This window comes from Ovis canadensis, chromosome 3, assembly GCF_042477335.2.
Source record: "Ovis canadensis isolate MfBH-ARS-UI-01 breed Bighorn chromosome 3, ARS-UI_OviCan_v2, whole genome shotgun sequence".
Taxonomy (NCBI): domain Eukaryota; kingdom Metazoa; phylum Chordata; class Mammalia; order Artiodactyla; family Bovidae; genus Ovis; species Ovis canadensis.
In genome coordinates this window covers 144,204,227-144,231,412 of record NC_091247.1, presented here as the reverse complement: position 1 = coordinate 144,231,412, position 27,186 = coordinate 144,204,227, and the positions used below count along the sequence as shown (strand labels likewise).

Genomic DNA, 27,186 nt, shown 5'->3' with positions numbered 1-27,186 from the left:
TGTGCAGTCCACGGGGTTGCAAGGAGTCGAACATGACTCAGCAAGGGAATAATGACAAACAACAAGGGAATTATGAGCATTGGGCACAGCAGAGAGGGGAAGACTGGAGAAAAGGAAAGCAGTAGGCTTTAGTTTAAAGCAGGTTAAACAAGATGCTGATAACATGCCCTTGGCCATGGAAGGCAGGAACGTCACATTCCTCCACCCTCCCACCCCAGTCATCAAGGCCCACCCTCAAAATGAAGAAGAAAGTTTTCAGATGCTAGTTCTGCTCTTCTTGGGCAGCTCTCTGGAAAGAATGGCCCCCACTATTGGTTCCCACTCTGGACCCCAGTCTGTGTCTCAGCCTGGCCCACTCACGGGGTGGTCTCAGGATCACTAACTTCACCTTGTACAAAACTGTATTGGTCAGAAAGCGGGGCCAAATTCAGACAGGCTTAACAATTCCTTATATATTTTTCAAAGTGCTTTTGTTGCATGTTTCATTTTCTGCTATACATGGCAATAAATATTTGTTGCTTTGGTCTGTACAAAAAGTCTGTGAGAAGGTAAGACAGATGTTATCTAAATGGACAAACAATAAATACAGAGAACTATCTTGTTCTGAGTTCCCCAGACAATAGCAAACATGCCTGAAAAACTCAGGTCTTTTGATTCATGGTCCAAAATCTATACCATATTGCCACCTTTCAAGTTGTCACTTCAATACATTAAGTACCAAGAATCAATGTACAGGAGTCCCACAATGAGCCTGCATGCCATAGCTTTCTAAGAGAATGTGAAAAGTCCCAGCAACTCATATGTAGAAAGCTATTTATTACCTACAGAAAACACCAAAAAAAAAAAAAAAAAAAAAGGAAAAAAAGGGAGGAAAAAAAAAGGAAGAAAGAAAAAAAAAAGAAAACAAAAAAAGGTGGTCTTCCCCCCAAAGGCAGGCAGTATGAAAAAGGTAGGACATCTAGTTGCTGGAGTGGAAACAGTAACATTCAGTTAACAATGGAATATTTAAAAAAGATAGTTTTCTTTTCAAATTGTAACCTGTGGTAACACATAGAAAAATGTACTAAACAAGCTTGATATAAAACAGAGTAAAATTTTCAAATAAGCCCAGGGAGAAAGCACAATGTTGGAAAGGATGAGGTACAAGGGAAGAGAAGAAAAGATCTCATACAAAACTACCTATTACAATACAGAAAAAAGTATAAAATGTTCCTATTTTGGAACTTAGGTACAAAATGACACTGGCATTGGATCGTTTCACTATCTAGCCTGAGGAGCGCTCAAAAGGTGGGGGAGATGCTACAAGGAACAAAAAGAATAGCAGTTTTTCAATCTCAAGTTGATCAGTCCAAATTCCACCCGTTTTCCAGTTGAAAATCTCGTCTTCCTCTGTAACCTCTACCCCAAGCCAAAATTCATCCAGGCCTCAAAATACTCTTAGGAAGTCCACAAACACCCTACACATAGGGGCTGGGATCTGTGTATGCTGGAGCTAAATTTGGAAAATGGTAATAAATCTACAGGCTAAAATGGTGAACACATTCAGCCTTAAAAAAAAAAGCATATCCCTGTGAAATATATATATATATATATTAAATTCTCTGTGGTTAGAAACATATTTAAACTAGCTAGCCACAGACCAAACTAGACCTGCATTCATCCAAAGCTGGAATTTTATGCTAAAGACTGAGGTCCTTCTTCTTCTTGGTCAGAAGTAGGTAGCAGTAAAAGTGGCGCCTTTGTTACTCCACTAAACCACTCCCTGGGTGGGTCTTCCCCATATCATGTGCTGTGAGCACATGCAAACCACTGCTTTTAAGGAAAGGACTGCCTGGGACTTTGGGGTCCACCCAGGGCGCACATGTGGTGCCTCAGGAGGGGAAGAAGCTACAGATAAAACAGCCTTGTACAGAAGCAGACGGACTTCACAAGGGGCATGTAAAAAGGACAAGTCCTGGAGGACGGCCTTATGCAGGTGCCCCAAAGTCCAGTTTACAGTCACTATCCTGGTGACACATTTTGAAAATCATGTGTGTATGTATGTGTGCGTGTATATGCTGGTGGTTTTCATCCCTACGTTTTTACCCACATCCATTCCTACCTCTTAGTAAGGCCTAACAACAAGAGTTTATACGAAACCAAGAGTCCTTCCAAGCTTCTCTCAGGCCCCTAATTAAGAGACTGAGTGAGGCTGGAGCCCTTTGAAAACAAGATGGCAGAACTGAAGAAGTGAAAAGCAGTCTCTCTCTTCAGATTAGGGATGTCCCTCACCCCTTTCACAGCACCAAAGTTTCTTTGCAAAAATAGTATCTGAGATACAAAAGGAAAGGCAGATGTGCTTGTGAGTGCATCTCTCCAGGGCCTGGTCCAGGGTCAAGGACTTTACAAGAAGAGAGGGGTGGGAGCAGCTGTCTCCAAGGTCTCTGGCTGTAGACAACAAAGAGCTGGTCCCCCGCAAGTCCATGTCTGCTAACTGAGACAGTCTTCACAAGAGCTTTCGGTGGAGGATTTCCCAGACCATCCGCTTCCGGAAGTAGGGCATGTGTTGCTGTAGGGACAGAGAGACACCTTTATTTTCATTTCCTGCACGCAGACCTAACACTCCTTTCCTTCTTGAGGTTTTCACCTAAAATAGTCTCAGCTGCAGTTTTGGTCTTTCAAATTGCTCATTCTTCATTATGTGTGATTTTTTTTTCCTAGTGCTTTTTCTGATTACTATTGCTATTGCTACTTTTCATTGTTGTAAACCTAGAAGTTTAATTAGGTATCACCAGGAATCCCCTGGTTAGGAGTAGGAAATGGCAACCCACTCCAGTGTTCTTGCCTGGAGAATCCCAGGGATGGAGGAGCCTGGTGGGCTGCCGTCTATGGGGTCACACAGAGTCGGACACGACTGAAGCGACACAGCAGGAGCAGCAGCAGCAGGAATCCCCAGGCTATCATCCTCAAATGTCTCCAAGAATTCTGAGAATGGTGTCTAAATTCAACAAAGTCCTCTGTGTTGAACTTTTAAGAGGCTATGAGATCTGAGGCTTGAAAATCAAAACTCATTTTGCCCCAAAATTAAATGAACGGCAACAGTCAGCTCAACCCAAGGGCTGTGATGGAAAATCTAGTAAAGTCATTACTTTAAACAGAAGCAAAGGATTAAGTGGAGGACACCAAATAAACTATAATCTCTAGTCTCAATTCACTTAGGTCTCCAAGGGACCACATGGACAGAAATTAACGATCACAAACTGTAAGGAAGACTGATCAGCTGCATAAAGCGAGGGGAAGAGGGCAGCAAACTACACTAGATCAAGGTGTGGCCTGTTCCAAAACTTCACTGCTACCAAATACAGCGCAACTGAGGAAACTTGCTCTGGTCCCAGTTCTCTGCTTCTTACAGGATTTGGGGTAGGCAGTGTGCATGAGCAGAGACGGCAGCTCTCCTATTGGCCGGGATTCCTTGCCTACAATATGGGATGTATGGTGGCCCAGGATGTGGCCCATCATTGCCTTCCTTTCCCTACAGTGCGGCACAGGTAGCCGCTACCCTGGCTTATGAGCCACAGAATGAAGCAGAGCCCCTAGGTGGAGCAAATGGAGAGAAAAACATCTATCAGGCAGCCTGGAGACAGGGTGGTCACAGAGCCCCCTCCTGAAGGCTTGGCTTACCTGTGTGAAGTTGATTGGTCTGTCTTTGGTAATGCAGTCAGCATATTTGCAGGCAAACATGCCACAGTCGCTTCCATTCATCTGCTGTGGAATTTCCTAAAAGGCAAAAAATAACAAAAAGGTGACCTCTTTCCAAGTTTCCTTCCTTATTAAATTATAAATAAGAACCAAAGGATATAAATTTTCCAGGTTTCCCTGAATTCTGAAGAGATGATCCTGGTCCCCCACTCAGAATAACACAGGCTCAGAGAGCAAAAAATTCAGCATCTCAGTCCAGCCTGTGTACTTCATGTTTATCACATAGGAGACTATCTGAGATTTCTATGATCCCAAGAGTGTAAAAGCTGGTCCCTCCCACAAGGGTCAAGCAGCCTGCAAACATTTTCTCCCATAGATTAAAGTTTAGCAAAATAGCTGGGCATTTAGAAAACCTAGTTCTTCATAAGAAATACATTACTGATTTTCCCACAGATAGCTTACTCTACTCTATCTTCCCTGGCTGAGGTCAGGCCAGACACTTAGAAGGACGCCAGGGCCCAAGCAGTATGCTCCTTTTCTAACCAATACTCTAATCTCAGGATTTCCATCTCACCAAGATGAAACGTACCTGGCTTTTCTTGCTGAAGAGCTGCCAGCCATTGGTATCAAACTCTTTTCTTTTCTTGTCAATGCTTTCTTGCTTCAGATATTGCCTAAGGTATTGGGAGAGAATGAGATGAGCTTGGGGAGCTGCCACTGCAAGAATGGGGCTGACAATCCTCAGGAAGAATTTTCTTCTGCCATGTCTAAGGAAAACAGTATATATTGCTGGACAAGGAATCTTTAGAACTCCCACAGTTCATGCCCACTCTGTCAGCTCCAGAGAAGCAAGACCTCTGACTTCAATACCCAGGGTCCCTCTTCCTACTGTCCCCACTGAGGAATGAGTTTTGATCTTTTCCTTGGTTTATATGGTCCTTTAGAATTCAATCTAGTGGAAAGAAAATGTTTCTCTAGGAATGCTGGGGTATATATTTATTTATAGTCTTGATTCTTCTGTATAAAAATTCAATCCAAATCAATTAATCCACCTCATGGAACCCACCCCCTCCTGACCACAGACATTTTGGAAAGAGAAACAGGTGGAATGTAAACCAGATTTGCATTCTGGTTCCCAGTTGAGCCATTAAAGTAGAACCTGAGCAAATCAAAGTCATCTCTGTGGGTCTTGGTTCCTTTATCTGAAAAATCAGGAGGTTGGGGTAGATGACTTCTAAGTAGTTTCTGTATCTGTATGTCTATATCCACTCTTTATTTTCCTGCACTGGGACAGTAATTATGCCCATCAGGATGTATTTTGGGTATTATTATATTATTATTAAACTTTACTTAGATGCAAAATACCCATCTTAATCAATATAAAGATTTCCTTTATTAACCACTCCATTGAAGGTATCAGAGAATTGAGTTCAACAGCTAGAAAAACAACATATATCCAACACCAAGCTCTTCGTCTTTAACTCCCTACTTACAAGAGGATTCTGCAGGCTTCATTGTTTATCCCACCCATAGAGTCGTAATAGGTAATATTCTTCTTTCTAAAGTCCACAACCTGGGAATAAAAAAAATCTGTGTGTTTATGAACTGAAGAAAATCTCAGCTTTTCCCTTCCCTGGAACTTGGAACCTTCTGCCAGATTTCCTATGAAATCATGACAAGTTTGATGGATACTTAGCATTATACCATGCTTCATCTGCAGAGGAAAGAAGAACAGGGTGATTATTTACTCAGAACTATGCTGGGGGCTGACTGACTAATTGCCCTGAAACCCTTTTCTAGTTTCAGGGTCTCCATTTGCAACGGAGGCAACAGTGAAGACACGACGTGCTCTTCAGAGAATGTAAACTAAGTGAGATCATTTCCACACATTTTCAGAAAGATGGTAAAAGATTCTAGGTTTTGTTTCTTAGAGAATTTCCTTTAGACTTAATGCTTTTCAAATATAATTCAAAACAGGCTGTAACTTGTATACTTTTATTAATATATTAAGCTAATGTATCCATGTTCTCAGAGTCATGTTTGTGTTAGTTGCTCAGTCATGTCTGACTCTTTGCAGCCCCACAGACTGTAGCCTGCCAGGCTCCGCTGTCCATGGAATTCTCCAGGCAAGAATACTGGAGTGTGTAGCCATTCCCTTCTCTAGGGGATCTTCCTTACCCAGGGATTGAACCTGGGTCTCCCGCATTGCAGGCAGATTCCTTACTGTCTGAGCTACCAGGGAAGCAATAATAAATTATCAACTATGCAAGGCAAATCATGATTAGGCAGAAAATAATGGTCACAGAATCTGAGTTGGCAGCATCGTTAAGAAGTCACTTTTTCTCCCCATGTGTTCCTTGCCTTTAGGTTGCTTTGACTATAATTCCATTTTTAAGTATTTCCAGAAAAAAAAATTTCATAGCTGTTTTCAAAGTCTAAGTATCTCCCACTCTTGACAGGGAGTTTGCTAATCTATCCAATTTTTAGATAATTAAATGCTACTCTTTCAATCATCTATGTAGAACTAATATTCATTGCTCTCTGTGTATTCTATTATATAGACTTCTTTTAAATTTTATCAGCAATAAAAGAGGCACTCACAGCAAGACACCAGTGCACTCCTAGGTGAATAGGCACCAAAAGAATGTCAACAGAAAAGACATCCACTTTCTTTGTCCAACGTTTCACTGCTTGATAACCAGCCGTTTTTAACTTAGTAAAAAAAAAGGTATTAAATGCATGTACACTCGGCAATCCCTTCTCTTTACTTCGCTCCATCAGCATATTCATGTAGAAATTGATGATCTGTGGAAAGAAAGTATATGTATTAAAATAGATACTCCAGCCTTTCAAAGCAGTTGTGTTGTAAGAAGGAAACACAGCTGCTATACTGCACAGCATAGGCTAGTTCCCTAACCAACTCAGTTATGACCTCAACACCCAATAGCCTAATATCCCTATATCAAATTCTGACTAGAAAAGAGGGGGGCTGAGGTGGTTATAAACAGTGAAAACATAAAAGGCTGATACATATATATATGGTTCAGGATACATTTGGGAAGATGTTGGCCAGACTTGTAGAAGGCTGAAGATCAGGTTAAAAAAAACTGGAAAATGAGGAGGAAGAAGTACTACAAGATTAGAGTCAGAGAAAAGGAAAGGAAGGAGTATGTGCAGGTACACATTACAAGCAGGAGTTCAGCAAGGTAAACACCAGCAGTTCCTCTAGTCTGCTGGGACTGTGCAAGCAACTTAAATAAACTCTGAGCTCAGAGTCTAGTGTTAATAAAAACTAAGATTAGTAGTTCAATCCTTCTATGTAGGTCTCCTGATTTTGCACAAAGATAGAAAATTCTGCCCCATAACTTAAGACTGTATTTTCAGCCTAACAAGTTACTTAGCAGAAGCAAACTGTTTTGGTCTCAAGTAGAACTGAGTGACAGAATAAACCATCAACTATATTGGAACAACATCTCTAAACTTGTAGTAGCTTGGCAACAACACCTTTATCCAGACAGACATGGATATACTATAACCTACATTATGTAAGACCTGAAAGTAAAACCACAAACATGAAGAGTCAAGTTTTCTCCTAGAATCTATAAGGTTAGCTGCCTTTTATTTGTTGATTCCACTTATTTCAATATCAAGTATGAGTGAAAGAGATTAAAACGCTTGACATGGGAGATATGTTAGTGAAACGATGTGTTCTCTAATAGTGACTACGTTGTCCACAGTTCCTTTAGGTCTAGGACTCCTTGGTATTAAAGCCTCAAAGTTACTGTGCCGGAAGTTACTGCATACTTATTTTATGTGGCCAGCTGAGGTCAGGCCAGTGTCTGTCAACTGCAAGGAATGAATGGGCTAACTGATCCAAAGCTTGGAAATATGACTAAGAAAACAGGCACATTTTTCAGAATGCTTTTTGGGGAATGGGAAAACACCCCCGTCCTTTGACAAATATTTATACACTAAGATGCCAGAGCAGTGAGCTACTGCCCAACAGTAGGCAACTACATACTGGGTAGGCAGTAAGGAACACAGCCAGGAACACACTGGAGCGTGGTCTAGACTAGAAAAAGGGCCTATAGATGAGGATGCCTAGGCAGCTGCAGGGAAACCACATTCACCAAGAAGCAGCACTCTGAGGGTGGTGGGAAGGAAAGTCAGGACTGAAGAAAGACACTGTTCTTCCTGCATCTCTGAAGATAGAGCAATAGGCTCAGGTTGTGGTTGATTCTTTCCCTAGTATGCCCAACAGGTAACTAGAGCTCAGTTATATAAAACAATGATAATGAATTAGGGCACAATTAGGATTGTAAGTTTCTCCAATTCAGGTTTTTAATCTCACTCTATCCTTGAGGTTAATGGTGCTAAAGGATGCTTGTAGGCTTGTGAAGGCAGCCAGGAACGCAGGAGGATCTACCTGCTCAGCAAGCACAGATTTCTTGGCTATAATCTGCATCTTCTGGTGAGAGAAAATTAGCAAAAAGGGATTGATTCCTCTGGTGTTCTATCCCATGATATTACCCATGCCATGAGGCTAAATCCTTCAATTCAAGAGGTGAAGCGAATAGGCAGACAACCTGTCAATCACTATAAGCCAAACCCTCCATGGGGGCAGATAAGTTAAATATTGCAACAGGCAATAAGGACTTAAGATGGAGGTGGAAGGAACCAGAGAGATAAGGACAGCCAAGCACATGAAAGCCACAGAGATATATCTCCCCCAGGTGCCCATCAGAAGGGCATATCTGGGATCATTACCCTGAAGTGAAAAGGGTGATATAAATGAGCATCATGCTACATACACCTATCCTATTTTTCACGGGGAAAGTGTCAAAAACCAATTAAGCTTAGCTGCGCCTATACAGCCTGACTTGCTTGGTTTCTTATGTTACTTTATTTTGTTATTTTGACAGAGTGGACCTCTAAAGTTAAAGACCAAGCCAGCTGAACAGGAACAAAGACCTAGTGATCAGGGCACCACACTGAGAACCCCTCTTCTCTGCTTTACTTCCCCCTCCCACCAAGGTTTCTCCACTGTGAGGGAAATGGCCTCCTCCAAAGTCAGCTCATTACTTAGCTCTGGGGAGTGATCTGGGCTCTTTTTCATTTGCCCTGCATTCTAGGAGGAGGGGGCTTGGTGGCCTCACTGTTCCCTCCCATTAGCTGAGGATGTGTAACCTGACATCTGAAGCAGAATTTAGATCCAAGTTTCTCTCCTCAGTTTTTCGGCTATCACTCAGTCCAAATAAGGAAAATTGCCATAGTTCAGTCAAGACACAATCACACCAAAAAAAAAAAAAAGCTAGAAGTTAGAAGAACAAAAAGAATCCTACACATCATCTCACAGAGGAGGGCTAAAGAGGAAGGAAAAAGAAACGAGAGAAGGGATCACAGTGTCTAAGATGAAAGAGAAGCAATGATGGTCAGAGCGGTCGCTTGCATTTTGTGACGGCAAGGGTCCCTCCCCTCCTGTGGCAGAGTCTTTCTGTACAAGGCACTCTTCTTAGCTCCAGAAGATCTTGAATTCCCTTTGGAACTGGGGACGAAGAGTAACAAGCCTGTTTGTCTGTGCCTACTGTTTGCCTTGCACTTGCCACTCTTTTGGGGGCCCACACTTGCCTCTGCTTGCTGCAGTCCCTGGTGCCTGAAGAACTGCCTTTCCTGCTGCCTTCACAGCCTTCGCTGTGAGCGTCTACTTGTCTATGCAATCCTGTTTGTGGGTGGAATGATTGTTTATGGTGTCTTGTTCCTTTGTGATTTTATGTGAAGAGCTGCCAGGCTAAGTTGAAAAAAGTGTTTCTTTAAAAGAAAAGTCTACAGTGTTTTCAAACTTAGCACTCAATCCTTTGCCTGTATGTTACCACAATGACACAAATGACTACTGCTATCTGTATCCTTCTCAAGCAGTAAACCAGACAAACTATTGCCTACTCATGCATTTAGAAGTAAAATACATCACCAACAGTAAAGTCTAACTTAACCCTTCCCGATTTCACAAACTGAACCCTTATAACAGACTGGAAAAAAGTGTTCTAAAAATCCTGAGCATGACAGTGTTCTGAAGCAGAGATCAAGATAACTTTTAGAAAAGAAAAAGCTGTTTTCCTACTTTATCCCTCCAGACTTTCCCCTCTACCTCCTCATTCTTATTTTTAAATTAGACTTATCTGCCGGGGGCGAGCGTGACTTGTCAACCACAAACCCCAAAAGACTAATTAAGCAACAACCTCTGAATGTTATAAATCAGAAGGTCACTCACTCCTAAGACCTAACCTAATAATACTATAGAAACCAAGATAGCAGACTTAAGGGAAGCTCTGAGTTATGGCATCCCTCACTGTGCCCAGGACTTTTCTCAGACGCAAATTAAAGTAACAAACAATTAGAATCACTGCAGAAGTTTTAGAGAAAGACAGGCGGCGTCTACTTTTATGGAGTCATGACAACTGTAATTACTATTCTCCCTGTGACCTGACATAAATCCCTAGTTTATCAAAAGGACTAGTTCTATTACGAAACACTTTAAAGAGGTAATCTATAATGATGCGGAATCGTCCAATGAGTCATGTTAGAAAGACTACACTGTAACTTCCATTCTGATCATTAGCATATGGGAGACACCATCATATTCACTTAACTAATTTATTTCATCTAGTCTAATTTTCTTCCCTTCTGACTCAATCAGTTTTTATTTCCTAAGAAAAATCTATTTCCTGTGCTAGGTTTGTCTAGCTGAGTTTAATGTTTTATAGGCTGCTGCCTCTCTTACTGAGCATCACTTAGATTTAACATCTCCTTGGAAGCAATTAATAATTGAGACAGAGGTGCTGAAATCTTCAACATTCATACTTACGTATGAATTTGTCTATTTTCCCTTCCAGTTTTTTCAGCTTTTAGTTCGTGTATTTTGAAGTTCTGTTATTAGGTGCATACATACTTACGTTGTTACTCCTTTTGATGAATTTCCCCCTTTACCATTATGAAACGTCTATCACTGGTAATATTCCTTGTTCTGAAATCTACTAGTGTGATATTAATATAGTTACTGGACGGAGGAGCCTGGTGGGCTGCAGTCCATGGGGTCGCTAAGAGTCAGACATGACTGAACAACTTCACTTTCACTTTTCACTTTCATGCATTGGAGAAGGAAATGGCAACCCACTCCAGTGTTCTTGCCTGGAGAATCCCAGGGACAGGGCAGCCTTGTGGGCTGCCGTCTATGGGGTCACACAGAGTTGGACACGACTGAAGCGACTTAGCACCTTTCCTTTGTTTACTGTTTGTATGGTATGTTTTCTCCACCCTTTTACTTTTAACCTGTATGTGTCTTCACATTTAAAATGTTTTCTGTAGACATATTTTTAAATCTAATCTATAATTTCTGCCTTTTAACTGGATGCTTATATTGTCCAGTATGGTAGCCATTAGCCAGATGTAACTCTTGAGCACTTGAAATTTGACTAATTCAAATTGTGTTGTAAGTGTAAATGCGTCTTAAGTGTAAAATACATATATTTTAGAGAAGGCAAAATATACCATTAATAATATTTTAATATGTATTACATGCCAAAATAAACATATTTTAGATTTATTGGGTTAAGTAAAATATATTATAAAAATTAGTTTTACTTATTTCTTTTCCTTTTTTAAAATGTGACTATTAGAAAACTTTAAATTACATATATGGCTCACATTATATTTCTACTGGGTATGTTGAGTTTGGTCATTTACATTTAATGTATTGAGATTGTTGTTGTTTAGTCACTAAGTCACGTCCAACTCTTTGTGACCCCATGGACTGTAGTCCACCAGGCTCCTCTATCCATGGGGTTTCCTAGGCAAGAATACCAGAGTGGGTTGCTATGCCCTCCTCCAGGGATATTCCAGACCCAGGGATTGAACTTGAGTCTCCTGCACTGACAGGCAGATTCTTTACCACTGAGCAACCAGAGTATTGACAAGGTTCATTTTAAATCTACCATCATGTTCTTTATTTTTCTGTGTGTCTCATCTGTTCTTTGTATCCTTTCTCTGCCTTCCTTTGGATTGACTATCTTTTAATTGCACCTAATCTCCATTACCAGCTTCTTAAAATACCTCTGTTTTTTACTGGTTGCTCTAGCATTTATGTCTGTAACTTACTGTAGTCCATCTTCATAAAACATCATACAACTTCATACATTGTGCAGGAATCTTAGACAAGTATATACTTTCATTTCCCCCCTCTTTTGTGTTATGATTATCATATATTTTACTTTAACATGTTATAAACCCTACATTGTTGTTGTTTTCTTTTTTATTTGACTAGTCCCTTGTCTTCCAGAGATAATAAAGGATGAGAGCATTTTCACTGCTCTTCATTCCTTGTGTAGATTGAAATTTTCAACTCAAATTTTTCCTCTGCCTAAAATATCCTTTAATATTTCTTAAAGAAGAAGTCCGCTGGTGATGAATTCTTCAGCATTTGCTTGCCTAAAAAAGTATAGACTTATTTCTTCAAAGATATATTTGCTGGTATAGAATTTAGGTTGACGGTTTTCTTTTTCCTTCAGTATTTTAAAGATGTAGCTACACTGTCCTCTGGCCTACATGGCTTCTGACAGATCTTGGTTCCTCTGTATATAACATGTCCCTTCTTCTGGTTGCTTTTTTCATTATTTTTCTCTTTATCAGTGGCCTTTAGCAATGTGATTACTATATATTTCAATATGGTATTTCTCTTTCTTGGGGTATGTTGAATTTCTTGAATCTGTCAGTATGCTTCCAAATCTGGAAAATCTTCCACCATTATTTCTTTAAACATTTTTTTCTGATACCACTTAACACCCCATATTCCCTTCTGGGACTTCAATTACATGCTTAAGACTTGATACTGTCCCTGAGCTCACTAAGCTCCAGTCATCTTTTTTCAGCATTTTTTCTATTTCACTTGGATGATTCATACTGCTCTATTTTCAAGGTTACTAATTTTTCCTTCCACAGTATCTAAACTGTTAATCTCATTTCATGTATTTTTAATATCAGATACTGTATTTTTCATCTCTAGAAATTCAATTTGGATCTTTTTTTATATTCTCCATTTTTCTCCTCATAATGTCCACTTTCCTCTACTTACCTGAACATGTGGAATACTATTTATGGTATCTGTTTTAATATCTTTGTTGGCTAATTCTAACATATTTTTCTTTTCTGGGTATTTCTATAGTGATTGTCTTTTTCCCTTTGTTATATTTTTCTTCTATTTCATGCCTGGGAATTTTTAATTAGATGCTAGACTTTGTGAATTTCAGTGTTGTTGGGTTCTGTTGTTAGCAGAATTTGTTGTATTCCTTTAAATATTGCTGGGTTTTGCTCTGCGATACAGTTAAGTTACTCAGATCAGTTTCAAGCTTTTAAGACTTGTATTTAGGCTTGTTACCATGGGTCCAGAGCAGCCTTTACCTTAGGGCCTGCCTGTCTGGCCCCACTCTTGAGGCAGTGCCCTTTTGACGACTCGCTAGTCAATGCTCTGCAACTCTTCCACTCCAGCTGGTTGGGACATAAACTGTTCTTGGCACCTGTGTTAGCGCTCAGGCTTGTTATGATTTCTTCTTTCTGGTGGTTCTTTCCATAGCCACTGGTAGTTTCTTGCCATATATGTGCAGATCAGCACTCAGCCAAAGATTCCAGGGGGGCCCTCTGCACATCTCTGGAGCTTTCTTTTTGTTCAGCAACTTCCCCACCAGTATTTATCTCACAAACCTTAGCCGCTTTGGCCTTCATGAACACTGTCTCCTCTACTCAGCAAGACTGCCAGGCACTGCCAGGTTTTTACCAGCTCTCTCCCTTTAGCACACCACCCAGGTAAGCTGTGGGAATCATAGGTTCATGCTTTTCACTTCTGTCTTCTTAGGAGTCACTGTTATCCAGTGTCTGAAAATTGTTGTTTCAGGTGTTTTATCTACTGTTCTATTTGAGAGAATAAATCTGATCTACTTTATTCTATCATGACCAGAAGATGTCAAATTTATTTGTATGCCTAAATAATTTTCACATATTTCTAAATTTATCTGATGCTTTATAAAACAACTATTGGGCCCTCTAAGAGCAGAATTAGCAGGCCATAAAGAGAAACACAAAGCCTAAAGTAGTCCTCACTTCAGGATCATTAACGTGAAATCTTAGAGTTGGATTCCATAAGTTATTCAACTCTATCTTCAGGAAATAATACACAATTTCTGTTTGTTATTTCAATTGACATTTACTTAAAAATACTTCCTTTTGTTTCTTAACTGTGACTTTCAATCTACTTTTGCAACTAATTCCTCCTCTCTTTAACCCTGTCTTCCTTCCCTTAATTAGATATTTCTATCACTAATCACCAGACCTGGACTAGAAATCTCCATCTATATGTTCTCACCTTTCCAGCCTCATTTTGTAACTCTTTGTAAATAGCCAGTTCCCACATTCCAATTTTGAGAAGTTTCATTTTCTTACAGTGAGGTACAATGTTAATACTGTCATTAGTCCTCTGAATTTGCATAGAATTTAGCTATTCACTTATATATAAATCCATTCTTGCAAATATGTTGGAAAGCTTATTGCAAGAACAGGCACTGTGGCCTACTCTTCTTTTAGCAAAACGACCTGAGAAAGAGTAGCCTAATGGCTATTTGTACATATCTCAAATATAGGACTTCTTGATTTTATTTTCTTTATAAGCTAAATCTGATCCCTTTCATTTCTAGGATCTTATATTCTTTGTCTGTAAAATGTCAATCACCTTTCTTGGGAGAAAACTTTAATGAAGTCTATAAAACTGACATGAGAAACAAAAATAAAAGAAAGGCTATTAATGAAAATATCTATTTGAGGGAAGGAGACCAGGATTGAAGAGAGAGCAAATTATTTGCAAAATATTGAGGGTTCACAATTAAGAAACAATTAAGTATTTCAAAATGAGTATGAATACTTAGGATATCTACTAATTCCCCTTCAGAATGTTATCAGCTTTTTAAGGGCAGTAACTCTGAAAGTGTGAGAAGTGTGGTACTTTGAAAATGCTGCTTTTTAAAACACTTATTAAAGTACTTATTAAAATAGTTCTCATTATCATCAAGGACATGTGAACTGGCACCTGGTTTCAAAGTTAACATTATTCTCCACTCAGAAGATAAGGACTCCTTACAAAAGTTACGGGTAAATGTGGTAGAGATAAAGTAGACAAGGAATCTTTCCTTCCCCTTTTCTCTTCTAAATAATGTAATTTCCATTAACTTTGCTTGCTAAAAGTCCTCTGGTGGACCCAGGGAATGGAAAATATGTCCTGATGAACGCTGCCTCTGTAAGGGGGCTCACTGAGGTAGCTACCACAGTACATATAGCAAGAACTCAGCTCATGTCCTGCTCACTGCTGCCCCCTAGAAGTTTTTGGATAATTTACAACAAACAAGCTGCAATCCCAATAAAATAACTGGGTCTTCCCCATTTAAAAGCAGCAGGTAAAAATTGGCCAGAGACCTCACATTAATATCTTCAAAGAAAAATACTTAATTGGTGGATACTTTTGACTGCTCTTGATTTTCATTTTGCTCTTTGATTTGGTGAGCTCTTTTTTTTCCTGTTATTTTGACCAATGTTCTAATACCACTATTCTGGGCCACAAGAAGCAAGAGTTGTTTCCTGTAAAGCAAGATGGTATCTCAAACCATGCCTTCTTTACTATTCTTGGTCAAAGATATTATTCAAGGAATGATGAACTTCTGAAATTTTATCTGATAAACTCACCAAAGGCAAAGAATGGGCTAGTTCAACAGATCCCACAGAAAATCAGCTTAATGGACATGATATACGGCTCTAAAATTCTCTCTATCTAATCCTGAAACAGGATCCAACTTAAGATTCTAAGGCAGTATGCTATAACAGATAAGACCCAATGCTTGACTCTGAATCCTGGCTTGCTATTACAAAGTCATGTAACATTGCAAGTTTCTTAATCTTTTTATGTCTTATTTCTGCATCTATTAAATGGAGATGATAAAACTATAGCATCCATCTCCAAGAGTTGTGGTGACTATGACATAAGCAAAACACACAAATCACTTAGATTAGCGCCTAACATGAGGTAAATGTCCAACAGATGTTGGCCAAATATTAATATTTGGAAGGTCATACACATACAAGGCCAGGATACTGGTATCTAGACTATTTTGTTTTTGTTCAGTTGCTAAGTCAGGTCTGACTCTTTTGTGACCCCATGGACTGTGGCCTGCCAGTACATGGGATTTCCCAGGCAAGAATACTGCAGTGGGTTGCCATTTCCTTCTCCAGGGGATCTTCCTAACCCAGGGATTGAACCCATATCTCCTACATTAGCAGAAGGATTCTTTACTGCTGAGCCACTTGGGAAGCCCCCTAGAATATCTAGTGCTTACTATATTGAGTATCTAAAAAGTTTCCACAGTGATGAAACTTGAGTACACCCAAGATTTTAGGCAGGAATGCTCCTAGTAAGGAGGCAGGTACTTAGGGAAAAACCCCAACCCAGTTCTCTTCTTTTGCTATGAAAATATCCTTGTGAAATAAAACAGGCTCCTACAGGTTTAGGAATAAGACAGATCAGTTGGAAGATTCTAACACAAATAAGCTACATAAAATAATTAGAACATTCGGGAGCCAAGAGCCATAACACTTTTTAACTCAATACCTCAAATATTTAATAAAACTTCTTCAATGTCAGTTTAAAAAATATCAGGTACAAATGTAGGCTATTTTAGAAAGCTTACCATTCATAACCTAAGTGACCTAAATACAGAGAGAAAGGTAACAGAAATGGATTTCTATATGGAAATCCCAAAGTATTCCTTCATGTGCTGTAACATGGTCAGCTATTAAATATTTGCTTAACAAAAGATGTGAACTGCATGGCAGGTAGCTTAAAGAGAGTAAAAATACCAATGAGTAAATGTCCTCTCTATCAGTATCCAAATCTTTGATACATAAAAAGGTAAATCAGCAGTTCCCAGACATTAAGGCACATTAAAAAAAAAAAATCACCTGAGATGTTTGTTTAAAATGTGTTATCTCTACCATACTGCCTCATACTTAGTCAGGAAAATGGAGAAAGCTATGACAGCTGATTCTGAAGCAGGTCAGCAAGGACCACGCTTTGAGAAACAGTGAAATATATAATGCCTTTAGTCTGCACTTGATGTTCACTTTCTATTTGAATATAAAAACAAGTGTTAGATTACCTCATCGTTGAGCCAGTTAAGGTGATTTAGAGTTTGAATATCTTTGCGTGTGATGGTCAAGCGGAATGCTTCACTCAGAACTTCATCCTGGTTCCCATTACGAAATACATTCTTTATTTCTTTCTCCATTTCCTAGGGAACCAAGAAGTGTCAGAGATTAGGCATACATGGCCTCGGACGTACCAATTTCTCATCAATGATTCCCATGCAATCCTCAGACTTAAATCAACCATTTACTCCTAACATTTTGGTTATTATTCCTTCCAGTAATCTCCTTCCTCCCTTCTCTTTTTCAACACATTTCAGACCCTTATTTCATATTATTTCTTGAGTCTGAAATAACTTTCTGCTATCAAATTTCCTAAGCCCATGAAAAGACCTAATTATATATCTTCAGTCCAAACAATTTCCTGAGAAACAGAATCTTCCTCAAAGGTAATAAGGAAGTAAAAGTAGTGATGTCTTTCAGACACATTTTCCCAGAAAAATGTGTTTTTTTTTTTAATGTAAAAATGTAAAATTCAGCACAACTTTAGTGTTAATAAATGTGTTATACTTACCAGCTATATGACAGGTTTTCAAACAGAAGAATGAACTAAGAAACAGATTATTTTTAAATGTATGCAGACTTTTAAATTTTTAAAAATTTCCAAATTTTTATACTGAGTTCTTATTATTTAAAAAAAATAGTAAGGCTCAACTTACTATTTGATGTAAAAGTACTATACATATGCATTAAGTAAAAATGCACAGGAAATGAAACAAATTTACTGAATGCTTTTTCACTGAAATCACTACAAGTCACCCATAATTCTTTCCTGAATTTTCAGTAATCTTTGAAAAACAAAGCCAATATTGTTATGCAATACAAATGAAAGCAGGAGTATGGAATGCACTTTAAATACCAGGTGATCTACTACTGTTTTTTTCTTGTCTGTTTTTTGGCTGCACCGCTCAGCATTTGTGATCTTAATTCCCTGACTGTGGATCGAACACCCTGCAGGTGGAAGCACCGAGTCTTAACCACTGGACTGCCAGGGGAGTCCCTGGTCTATTACTTTTACGTTTGAAATTTGTCCAAAGAATTCTCTCTAAACACAACACTTGCCAGTATAGGAATTTATACTGTATAATTTACCTCTGTAATTTCAGGAAATTCATCTTCGCTGTCAGTCAATTTATGACCTTTTTTCCCTGTTTCTTGGGCGATCGTGACCGGGATCTCCTTTTCAAGAGGCACACGAAGATGCAGTTCTACTGAATCATGTACTGAATGTTCCTGTTCCTGCAGTCTCTGAAAGACAGACCTTCAAAATAAGTGGAGTACAGAAATCTACTGCTTGTCTACGAACACTGAGGAGGACTAGCTGGACAGACTAAGAACACAGAGCATAGCAAGGCTACGCTACCATACTATCTTGCAATTCAACACCTTTGATTCCAAATTCAGGTAACCTTCCAAAATTAGTTTCAACTTGGATGTGCTATTCATTTGTATCTCAAAAACACTTTTTTACCTGGTTTTGAAGCTGTAATGCCAGTGCTTTCTGCTCTTCAATCTGGCGCAATCTTTCCCGTGCTCGAGAATCATAAACACTAGTTCTAGGAAACAAAAAATGCAGACCACTTACTTAGCATCAAGAACACTGCTGATGCCCAATGAGCATTAAATATAAAACTCTCAGAGAAAAACCCTAAAACCCTTATACTAACTTATCACTACACTTGCTTTAAGACAAAGTGAAACTACATGGTGTTACTGAAATTACCTTACTAGTTTTTTGAAATGATGAAAATTATTAGTTTGTTGCTAAACACGAACAAGTGACTTTTGTGGATATTTGTAAATGTGTAGTCTTTTTTTTTTAAACCATGCTTCTAAAATTAAGGAGAAAGTGAAGCTTCATTCTGGAAATCCAAAAATGAGATTGAATCCCAAAGATGAAAATAATACAAAAGATGCGGGTTCCATTGCTGGTTGGGGAACTATGATCCCACACACCCTGGGACAACTAGGTCCACATGTCACAGCTACTAAGCCCATCTGCTCTGGAGCCTCATGTCAAGGGTAGAGAGCCTTCATGCCACAATGAAAGATCCCATATGACACGACAAAGATCTTGCATGCCATCACTTAGACCTGACACAGCCAAATAAATAAATATTAAAAAAAAAAAAATCTACCAGACCAAGGGATTTAGATAACCAAAGTGAATCCTTGAAACTAGAAACTAAATTTTCAGTGATTCTGCAAACTCCAGAAATTATATCCAATAAATTATTTTATCAATATGAAAATAAAGACATTTATTTTCCTTTCTGTTTAATAGCTAACTGAAACATTTTTCCAATTCAATTTAGTTTCAACAATTGTTACAGATTTAATAAACCTGAGCATAGAAATGTTCCAACTCCAAAAACTTTTAAAACTCAGTAACTTAGAAGTTATTTTATAAATAAATAGGAAATTTTTACTGACTAAAAATTGGTAGCAAGATTGGCTAATTGATTTCTTCTAACTGAAAAGAAAGTGATGAAGAGGCAAAATGATATTAAAAATAATTACTTACAATTCTTTGATCCACAGCTCTGCCTGGAAAAAAGTAGGACTATGGGCAGGAAAAGAAAAATGTGACAAATGAACAGGAGACTTAAAAGAGTATCAAATATTTTCATCAAGAAAACAAATCATTTAAATAGTTTATACAAATGCTTTATAAGTATGTGATAAATAAAAGGACCTAAATTACATAAAACAATTCTAACTGGGAAGAAAAGGAAAACAAATATGAGTCATTTGCACACATATAGTTAAAAAGATAACCCAACATTCAGCAGAGAAATTTAGTTTAGCATGCTCCTTACTTGCAAGACAGACCAACATGATGTGAAAAATACATTATTTATCAAGGTAATATATTAAAACTAGAATGTTCCTCTTTCCAAATGGCTCAGATTGACAGATTTATTAATGGTTTAATAAAATATTATGGGTTGTTGGACTTTTTGTAGGTCTGCTTGAGTCAAAATACATTCAACCACATCACAGTAGATACTGAAAATTCCCACTCACAGAGTAGCCCATATTAAATGGCTAATGAACCAATGAACCAATATGGATAATTAGCAATACGACTCCCTTCCAAAGATGAGAGACTGCTTTTATTCCATGCAGCTCTTGCTGACAACCCAAGGGAATAAGGCTAACAGAGTCACAGGTATGTTATCTGTTCTAGAGCCTTTTTGCTCTTCTCAAACTTTCTCATGTCATTGCTCATCTCCCCTTTAACTGAAGGGAGTTCTCACAGAACCAAATGAAAGGCAAGTGAGCATTTTTCCAAAGAAAACTTTCAGATGTACAGAATAAGTTAAAAGAGTGTCAAACTGAAAGTTAAGAGACTGGAATCTCTTAGAGCTGCCTCTGATTAGCTTTGTGACTTTGAGCAAGTCACTTCCCTTTACATGGGCCTCAATTTCTGGGTTTGTGAATATGGAGATGAGAGTCCCTTTCAGTTTTTAAACTTCTACAATCTGTCCTGTAAAGGCAAAAATAAGGGCTCAGAGGTAATCCTTTGCTCCTAAGCCTAACTTCTGAGAATCAGTATTCCCAGTAACCCTTAGTTTTGGGCTTTAGTGATAAAAATGCTGTTCTATTACCTATTCACTGTCACTGAGGTCAATAAGAGGAGAACACAGAGAAGGCAGCCTATCTCCTTAATGCAGTCACCAACTGATGTAACAGCCAAGAAAGAAAGTCACAGAGATCAGTGGAAGCACTCTGAGAGACTACTTAGTGTGTGATACTAAACATTAATGAACGTGAGAAGACATCTATTGCACAATATGATGACGTGACAAGCAATCACCCAGAATTTCATGGTACTGGATCATGCTACTCAAATCTGCTCCCCATGAAAGTGAAAAAAAAAAAAAAAAAGAAAGCCGCTCAGTCGTGTCAGACTCTTTGTGACTCCATGGACTACACAGTCTGTGGAATTCTCCAGGTCAGAATATTGGAGTGGTAGCCTTTCCCTTTTCCAGGGGATCTTCTCAACCCAGGGATTGAACCCAGGTCTCCTGCACTGCAGGCAGATTCTTTACCAGCTGAGCCACCAGAGAAGCCCAAGAATACTGGAGTGGGTAGACTGTCCCTTCTCCAGCAGATCTTGCCGACCCAGGAATCAAATCAGGGTCTCTTGCACTGCAGGCAGATTCTTTACCAACTGAGCCATCAGGGAAGCCCAATGCTCCCCATATTAGAATATAAACTTGATGAGGATAGGAATTTTTGTCTTTTGCATTTACTACTGTATGCTCTGTGCCAAGAATAGTGCCTGACATCTAGCAGGCACTCAATATTTGTTGAATAAATAAATAATGTAAAGGACAAGCACTTCTCTTTAATGCATCAAGGTATCTATTGGTGTAGGAAAGCAACACACAGAGGGAAAAGCAAAATCCCTTTGCTTTTCAGAGATTACATATTACTTCTCATATAATTAATGCAATAAGCACCTACTTAGTGCTTTGTGTATGAAACTCTCTTAGAGAGATTTTACGTATTGGCAAAGCCTTATGATAATCCACAAATTATTAAGCCTCAATATAATGTGTAATAGGGAAACACTACTTATACTGTACAGAAAAGGAAACTGAGTTCAAAAGAATTATTTGCCCTGGAAGAGTCAGGGTTAGAAACTACTTCAGTCCAATTCCACAGACTGTGTTGTATTATTGTAAAATGTCTTCTAATAAACCAAAGCATTAAGCCACAATGGAGATGATGAGTATTTGGACTACTCAAGACAGTATTTCAAGCTTTCTAGGAAATTTGTTATTTAACAAAGATTTATTTACTAAGTACTTTTAATGCGCCACGTGCTATTATTGAAAGCAGGAGGCGGTGCAAAGATATTAGTAACACAAGGTACAGAGACAGAAGCACTGGAGGAAAAGACTAATGATATCTGGAGAAGCCAGAGAAATGTCCTGAGGAAGAAACCAACACCTGAGTCAGAGTTTAAAAAGCAAGCTAAGAGTGTAACAAGTCGACAAGGAGAGAAAGCAAACTCCAGGCAGAAGGGGAAGGGGTTGGAATGTATAACAACACAAAGGCATAAAATGCACGGCATATTCTGGGAAATAAGGGCAGATCTTCATTGCTGGAACTTAACCGAGAGGCAGTGGTGGGAGATTAAGGAGCCAATGAACCAAGCCTTGAGAGACTAGGCTCCAACTTTGATAGACAGCATCATCCAGTGAGCCTCACCCAAGACTACTTCTCATCCATCTCACTGTTCAGTCATTAGTAAAAGAAATTCTCCATAAAGGAAAGACAGACTCAGGAAAGAACTGAGAGCACACATTATATGAAATCAACTTTTTCCCAAGAAAGAACACCTATTTTTGTACATACATATAGAACACTTTTATAAGTGTTTTATCTATAAGTTTACCTTCACAACAATTCAATAGTAAGATATTAACACTGGCATTTTATTGGTACGGAAACTGAGGTTTAGAAGAGTAACTTGTTCAAAGTTACATGGAGCCTGGAAAAGGCAAGATTGGAACCCAGGTCTCACTCAAAAAAACCCCCCAAAACTATAAGGAATCTAAACTGTAAAGTCTCCTTGAGAAACTATACTAACTAGAGAATACTTTTTTTTGAGAATACTTTTAAAATATCCAAAAAGTTTAGAACATACTGGGAAATTGCAAAGATGTAGGGGAATTGAGATAAGAAAGAATATCTTATTATCCCTAATCGTTTCAATAGAAAATTAATATTATTATTATTCTAGCAACTGATTGCCAAGGCCCCATATGGCAGACATAGCAATCTAAGTATTAACAGTAACCTACTGGGTTATAATACTGGTTCAGCAATACATGAACTGTGAACTTCAGATGTTCAAGCTGATTTTAGAAAAGGCAGAGGAACCAGAGATCAAATTGCCAACATCCGCTGGATCATCAAAAAAGCAAGAGAGTTCCAGAAAAACATCTATTTCTGCTTTATTGACTATGCCAAAGCCTTTGACTGTGTGGCTCACAATAAACTGTGGAAAATTCTGAAAGAGATGGGAATACCAGACCACCTGACCTGCCTCTTGAGAAACCTATATGCAGGTCAGGAAGCAACAGTTAGAACTGGACATGGAACAACAGACTGGTTCCAAATAGGAAAAGGAGTACGTCAAGGCTGTATATTGTCACCCTGCTTATTTAACTTCTATGCAGAGTACATCATGAGAAACGTTGGGCTGGAAGAAGCACAAGCTGGAATCAAGATTGCCGGGAGAAATATCAAAAACCTCAGATATGCAGATGACACCACCTTTATGGCAGAAAGGCAAGAAGAACTAAAGAGCCTCGTGATGAAAGTGAAAGAGGAGAGTGAAAAAGTTGGCTTAAAGCTCAACATTCAGAAAACGAAGATCATGGTATCCGGTCCCATCACTTCATGGCAAATAGATGGGGAAACAGTGGAAACAGTGTCAGGCTTTATTTTTGGGGGCTCCAAAATCACTGCAGATGGTGACTGCAGCCATGAAATTAAAAGACACTTACTCCTTGGAAGGAGAGTTATGACCAACCTAGATAGCATATTCAGAAGCAGAGACATTACTTTGCCAACAAAGGTCCATCTAGTCAAGGCTATGATTTCTCCAGTGGTCATGTATGGATGTGAAAGTTGGACTGTGAAGAAAGCTGAGTGCTGAAGAATTGATGCTTTCGAACTGTGGTGCTGGAGAAGACTCTTGAGAGTCCCTTGGACTGCAAGGAGATCCAACCAGTCCATCCTAAAGGAGATCAGTCCTGAGTGTTCTTTGTAAGGAATGATGCTAAAGCTGAAACTCCGATACTTTGGCCACCTCATGCGAAGAATTGACTCATTGGAAAAGACTCTGATGCTGGGAGGGATTGGGGGCGGGAGGAGAAGGGGACAACAGAGGATGAGATGGCTGGATGGCATCACCGACTTGATGGACATGAGTTTGGGTGAATTCTGGGAGTTGGTGATGGACAGGGAGGCCTGGCATGCTGTGATTCATGGGGTTGCAAAGAGTCGGACACGACTGAACTGAATTGAACTGGATTACAGAGGAAGAAATACTTGGTACCTCTCAGAGGGGTTAAGTTTCATACAGAAGATCACATCTGACCTGAGACTTAAAAGATAAGAAAAAGACTACTGCTTGATAGACAAGTTGAAGGGGGAGAAGGGGAACATATCAGGCAGAAGAAACACTTCACATATTCATGTGAAAATATGAGAATACCTATCATCTTGTAAGTCAGCATATAATAAACACATGAAAGAATCCAGTATTTTGCACATGGCTCCTTCTTTCACCTCCACTGTGTCTCTCCGCAAATGTCAGCTTAGCAGAAACTCATCGTGACCATCTAGAAAAATGGCACTCCCAATCCCCAGTCTATATGTTACCCTGCTTTATTTTTCTTCATGGTACTTATCACCACCAGGTATATGTATATTTAATTATTTGTTATTATTTGTCCCCCATCCCTCTCCTTTGTTGTTGTTTAGTCACTAAGTCATGGCTAACTCTTTATAAGTCCATGGACTGCAGCGCGCCAGGCTTCCCTGTCCTTCACTATCTCCTAGAGTTAGGTCAAATTCATATCCATTGATTAGGTGATGCTATCCAACCATTTCATCCTGTCACCCCCTTCTCTTCTTGCACTCAACCTTTTCCAGCATCAAGGTCCTTTCGGTACAATTAGGATGTACACTTCTTGAGAGCAGGAACTTCATTTTGTTAACTGCTATTACCTTCAATGTCTGTACCAGTACTCGCACCCCTAGGCTATCAATAAATATTTGTCAAAGAAAAAATGTATGACAGGAAGCAAGGCATGTGGAGGAAGAGTGTTGAATACCATACTAGGAGTTTGGGCTTGATTCCACATCTTATCAGGCACTCTTGAGGGAGTTTAATGAATGATTAGATAAGCATTTTAGAAAGTTCACTCAGCAGAACTGAAGGTGGACTAACGAACAAGGCAAAGAATGGGTTAGAGAACACGGTGGAAAATGGCATGAAGAATAAAACGGAGGTTGGAGGAAAAAAGATCAATTAAGAAGTTACTAAAATAATTCAAACGACACATAAGAGTGGTCTGAATTGAGGCTGTTTTATATTACTTAACTCTTAGTGAAGAAATTGTGATTAAAGAGAGGGAAAACAATGTTAAGAATGTCCTTTAACCAAAGTTTACCTGGGAGTTGGAATCTGGGAGTCTTTCACTTTGAGTAAAATCACAGAGTCTGATCCTAAACAAAAAACACAAGAGCCTATCATTAACAAAATTCCACATGGCTGTACCTTCTAGATGTCTACGGCTTAAGTTCCCATACTTTGCTATATTCTATTTCCATAAAAATAACACAGCATAAGGATAAAGGAAAGACGGGAGAAAGACAGGCAGGTCCATTTTCACTGAGCCACAAACAGGGCTTAGTGAAGAGCCCGTCTCACAAATAAAGCCAAAAAAAAAGTATATATGCCCTTCAGCATCTTCTCCTGGACTGCGCTTGTTCCCTGTGCTTCTTCCTTCTATTCCTGAGAAATAAGAACATGCCAAGATTTCTCAAAAGTCTTTAGTTCATGAACCAGTATGAGACTGAACAAGATGCAAGAGGGAAGGGAAGGAGGAAGGGAAGAGGGGGAAGGCAGAAAGAAAGAAAGCAACAGCTATGTGAGAAGCACCAGAGTCCAAACAGTACAAATTCTAGCATTTATTTTCTATTGATAAAGGTAGGAATCATCCTTCTAAAGCACTATGATTAGAATCTTATTTAGAATATTTAATAAATGGTATAGGGAAGTAACTAAACCATTCAATATTTTATATTTGTTCCAGTTGAGTTGTATCTAAGCATCTGACATAAAATAAATGCTTCTGAAATTAAAGGCTTTTAATAATAATTCTCAGTAAATCACCTCACAAAATTTTAAGTTTCTGTGAATTTGTGTAGCCATATATATAATGACACCTAAATTTTTATCCCCAAGTGAGACTTTTAAGAAAGTAAGGAACAGATTAAAAAATTTGCTTTAAGTTACATGCCTAAATACATATCATAAATACACACATAATACATACCTAAAGGAGGGGAAAACTAAGCAAACAAACAAAAAACTACCATAGCAAAACCTTTAATTAACTGGAATTCCAAGAGACTAAATATTTTGGTTAGCTGAAAGTTAGACAGAAAATTCTGTTTTCAAAACTTGCTGACAAGCATTCCAAAATGCATAAACCTACTACACAGGTTTTATAAGTACTATTTATTTAAGAAATTTTACTTCAATTCTTAATTGATATTTCAAAACTCCTAGAACTTCAGGGTACTTAATTTTCATTGTAAAGTACTAGAAACAGAGACAGTACCAAAGTAGGTGGGCTTAATATACTCTGACACAAGACTGTTCAGGAAGTTAACCTTTTAAATATTATATGAAATCATTTGCCTCTCAATCATTTGTAAGAAAAAAGTAAGCTATTTATATGTTTCATTTACTCATGGCATGGCTAACTGAATTAAATGTATTTAAGGTATCTTGTATCTTATATCTTAATTAAGTTACATGTGTATTACTACCTTGCCTATAATTCATACAATTCTCATAGATCCAATAAACCGTTCATTGGTTACTGAAACTATAGTGATACAATTCCATTTTTACCTTCAGATTCTGTATTTGAAGCTGGTAAGTTATTTGCCTGATGTGAAAGAGAGTGGTCATGTTCGGGTTGATGGACAGGATCAGAATCTTTGGATCCAAATGTACCAGCATCTGGGGTGTAAGATGATAAGGAAAACACACTGTGGGACAATTGTTCCTGGGCAGTTAAAATGCTGGCAGATCCAGATGAAGAAGTATCAGAGCCAACGATCTGAGTTGCACAAGAGTTTCCATTTTTAAACAGTGGGTCTTTCAAAGTATTCTTACTGGAACTAAGACATCGAGACCTAGCAAGAAAAGAAAACAATTTCAACATCCAATAACAAAATGCAGAATAAAATTCATTTGAAATATGTTTCTGTGACTCACAGGTGTAAAGGAAAATGTGTGGTGGGTTTGGCTATAGAGAACTGCTTCCCTGTGACCATCTGTAGCAGCTGTCTGTAAATCTCTCGTTCTTCCTCTTGAACTGTCTATAAAAGAAGAAAAAAAAATCTTAAATACATTCAATGAGGCAACGTTTCTCTAGGTAATATCTAGACTCTGAG

At 38.6% G+C, this 27,186-nt stretch overlaps 1 protein-coding gene across 3 annotated transcripts in view; it reads right to left on the bottom strand.

Moving 5' to 3' along the window:
* Positions 1 to 430: 430 nt before the first annotated feature.
* SENP1 (SUMO specific peptidase 1) overlaps positions 431 to 27,186 on the bottom strand; it is a 52,133-nt gene continuing 25,377 nt past the window's right edge. For all 3 annotated transcript variants that reach the window (XM_069580922.1, XM_069580921.1, XM_069580923.1), the window contains 12 exons: positions 27,008 to 27,111; positions 26,639 to 26,925; positions 25,167 to 25,221; positions 19,490 to 19,528; positions 18,437 to 18,521; positions 18,058 to 18,213; positions 16,920 to 17,051; positions 6,280 to 6,483; positions 5,172 to 5,251; positions 4,268 to 4,352; positions 3,661 to 3,756; positions 431 to 2,548 (listed from right to left, as the gene is read on the bottom strand). In XM_069580922.1, the coding sequence (XP_069437023.1) occupies positions 2,486 to 2,548; positions 3,661 to 3,756; positions 4,268 to 4,352; positions 5,172 to 5,251; positions 6,280 to 6,483; positions 16,920 to 17,051; positions 18,058 to 18,213; positions 18,437 to 18,521; positions 19,490 to 19,528; positions 25,167 to 25,221; positions 26,639 to 26,925; positions 27,008 to 27,111 (1,386 nt within the window). In that variant the 3' untranslated portion in view covers positions 431 to 2,485. The remainder of the gene's footprint in view (positions 2,549 to 3,660; positions 3,757 to 4,267; positions 4,353 to 5,171; positions 5,252 to 6,279; positions 6,484 to 16,919; positions 17,052 to 18,057; positions 18,214 to 18,436; positions 18,522 to 19,489; positions 19,529 to 25,166; positions 25,222 to 26,638; positions 26,926 to 27,007; positions 27,112 to 27,186) is intronic.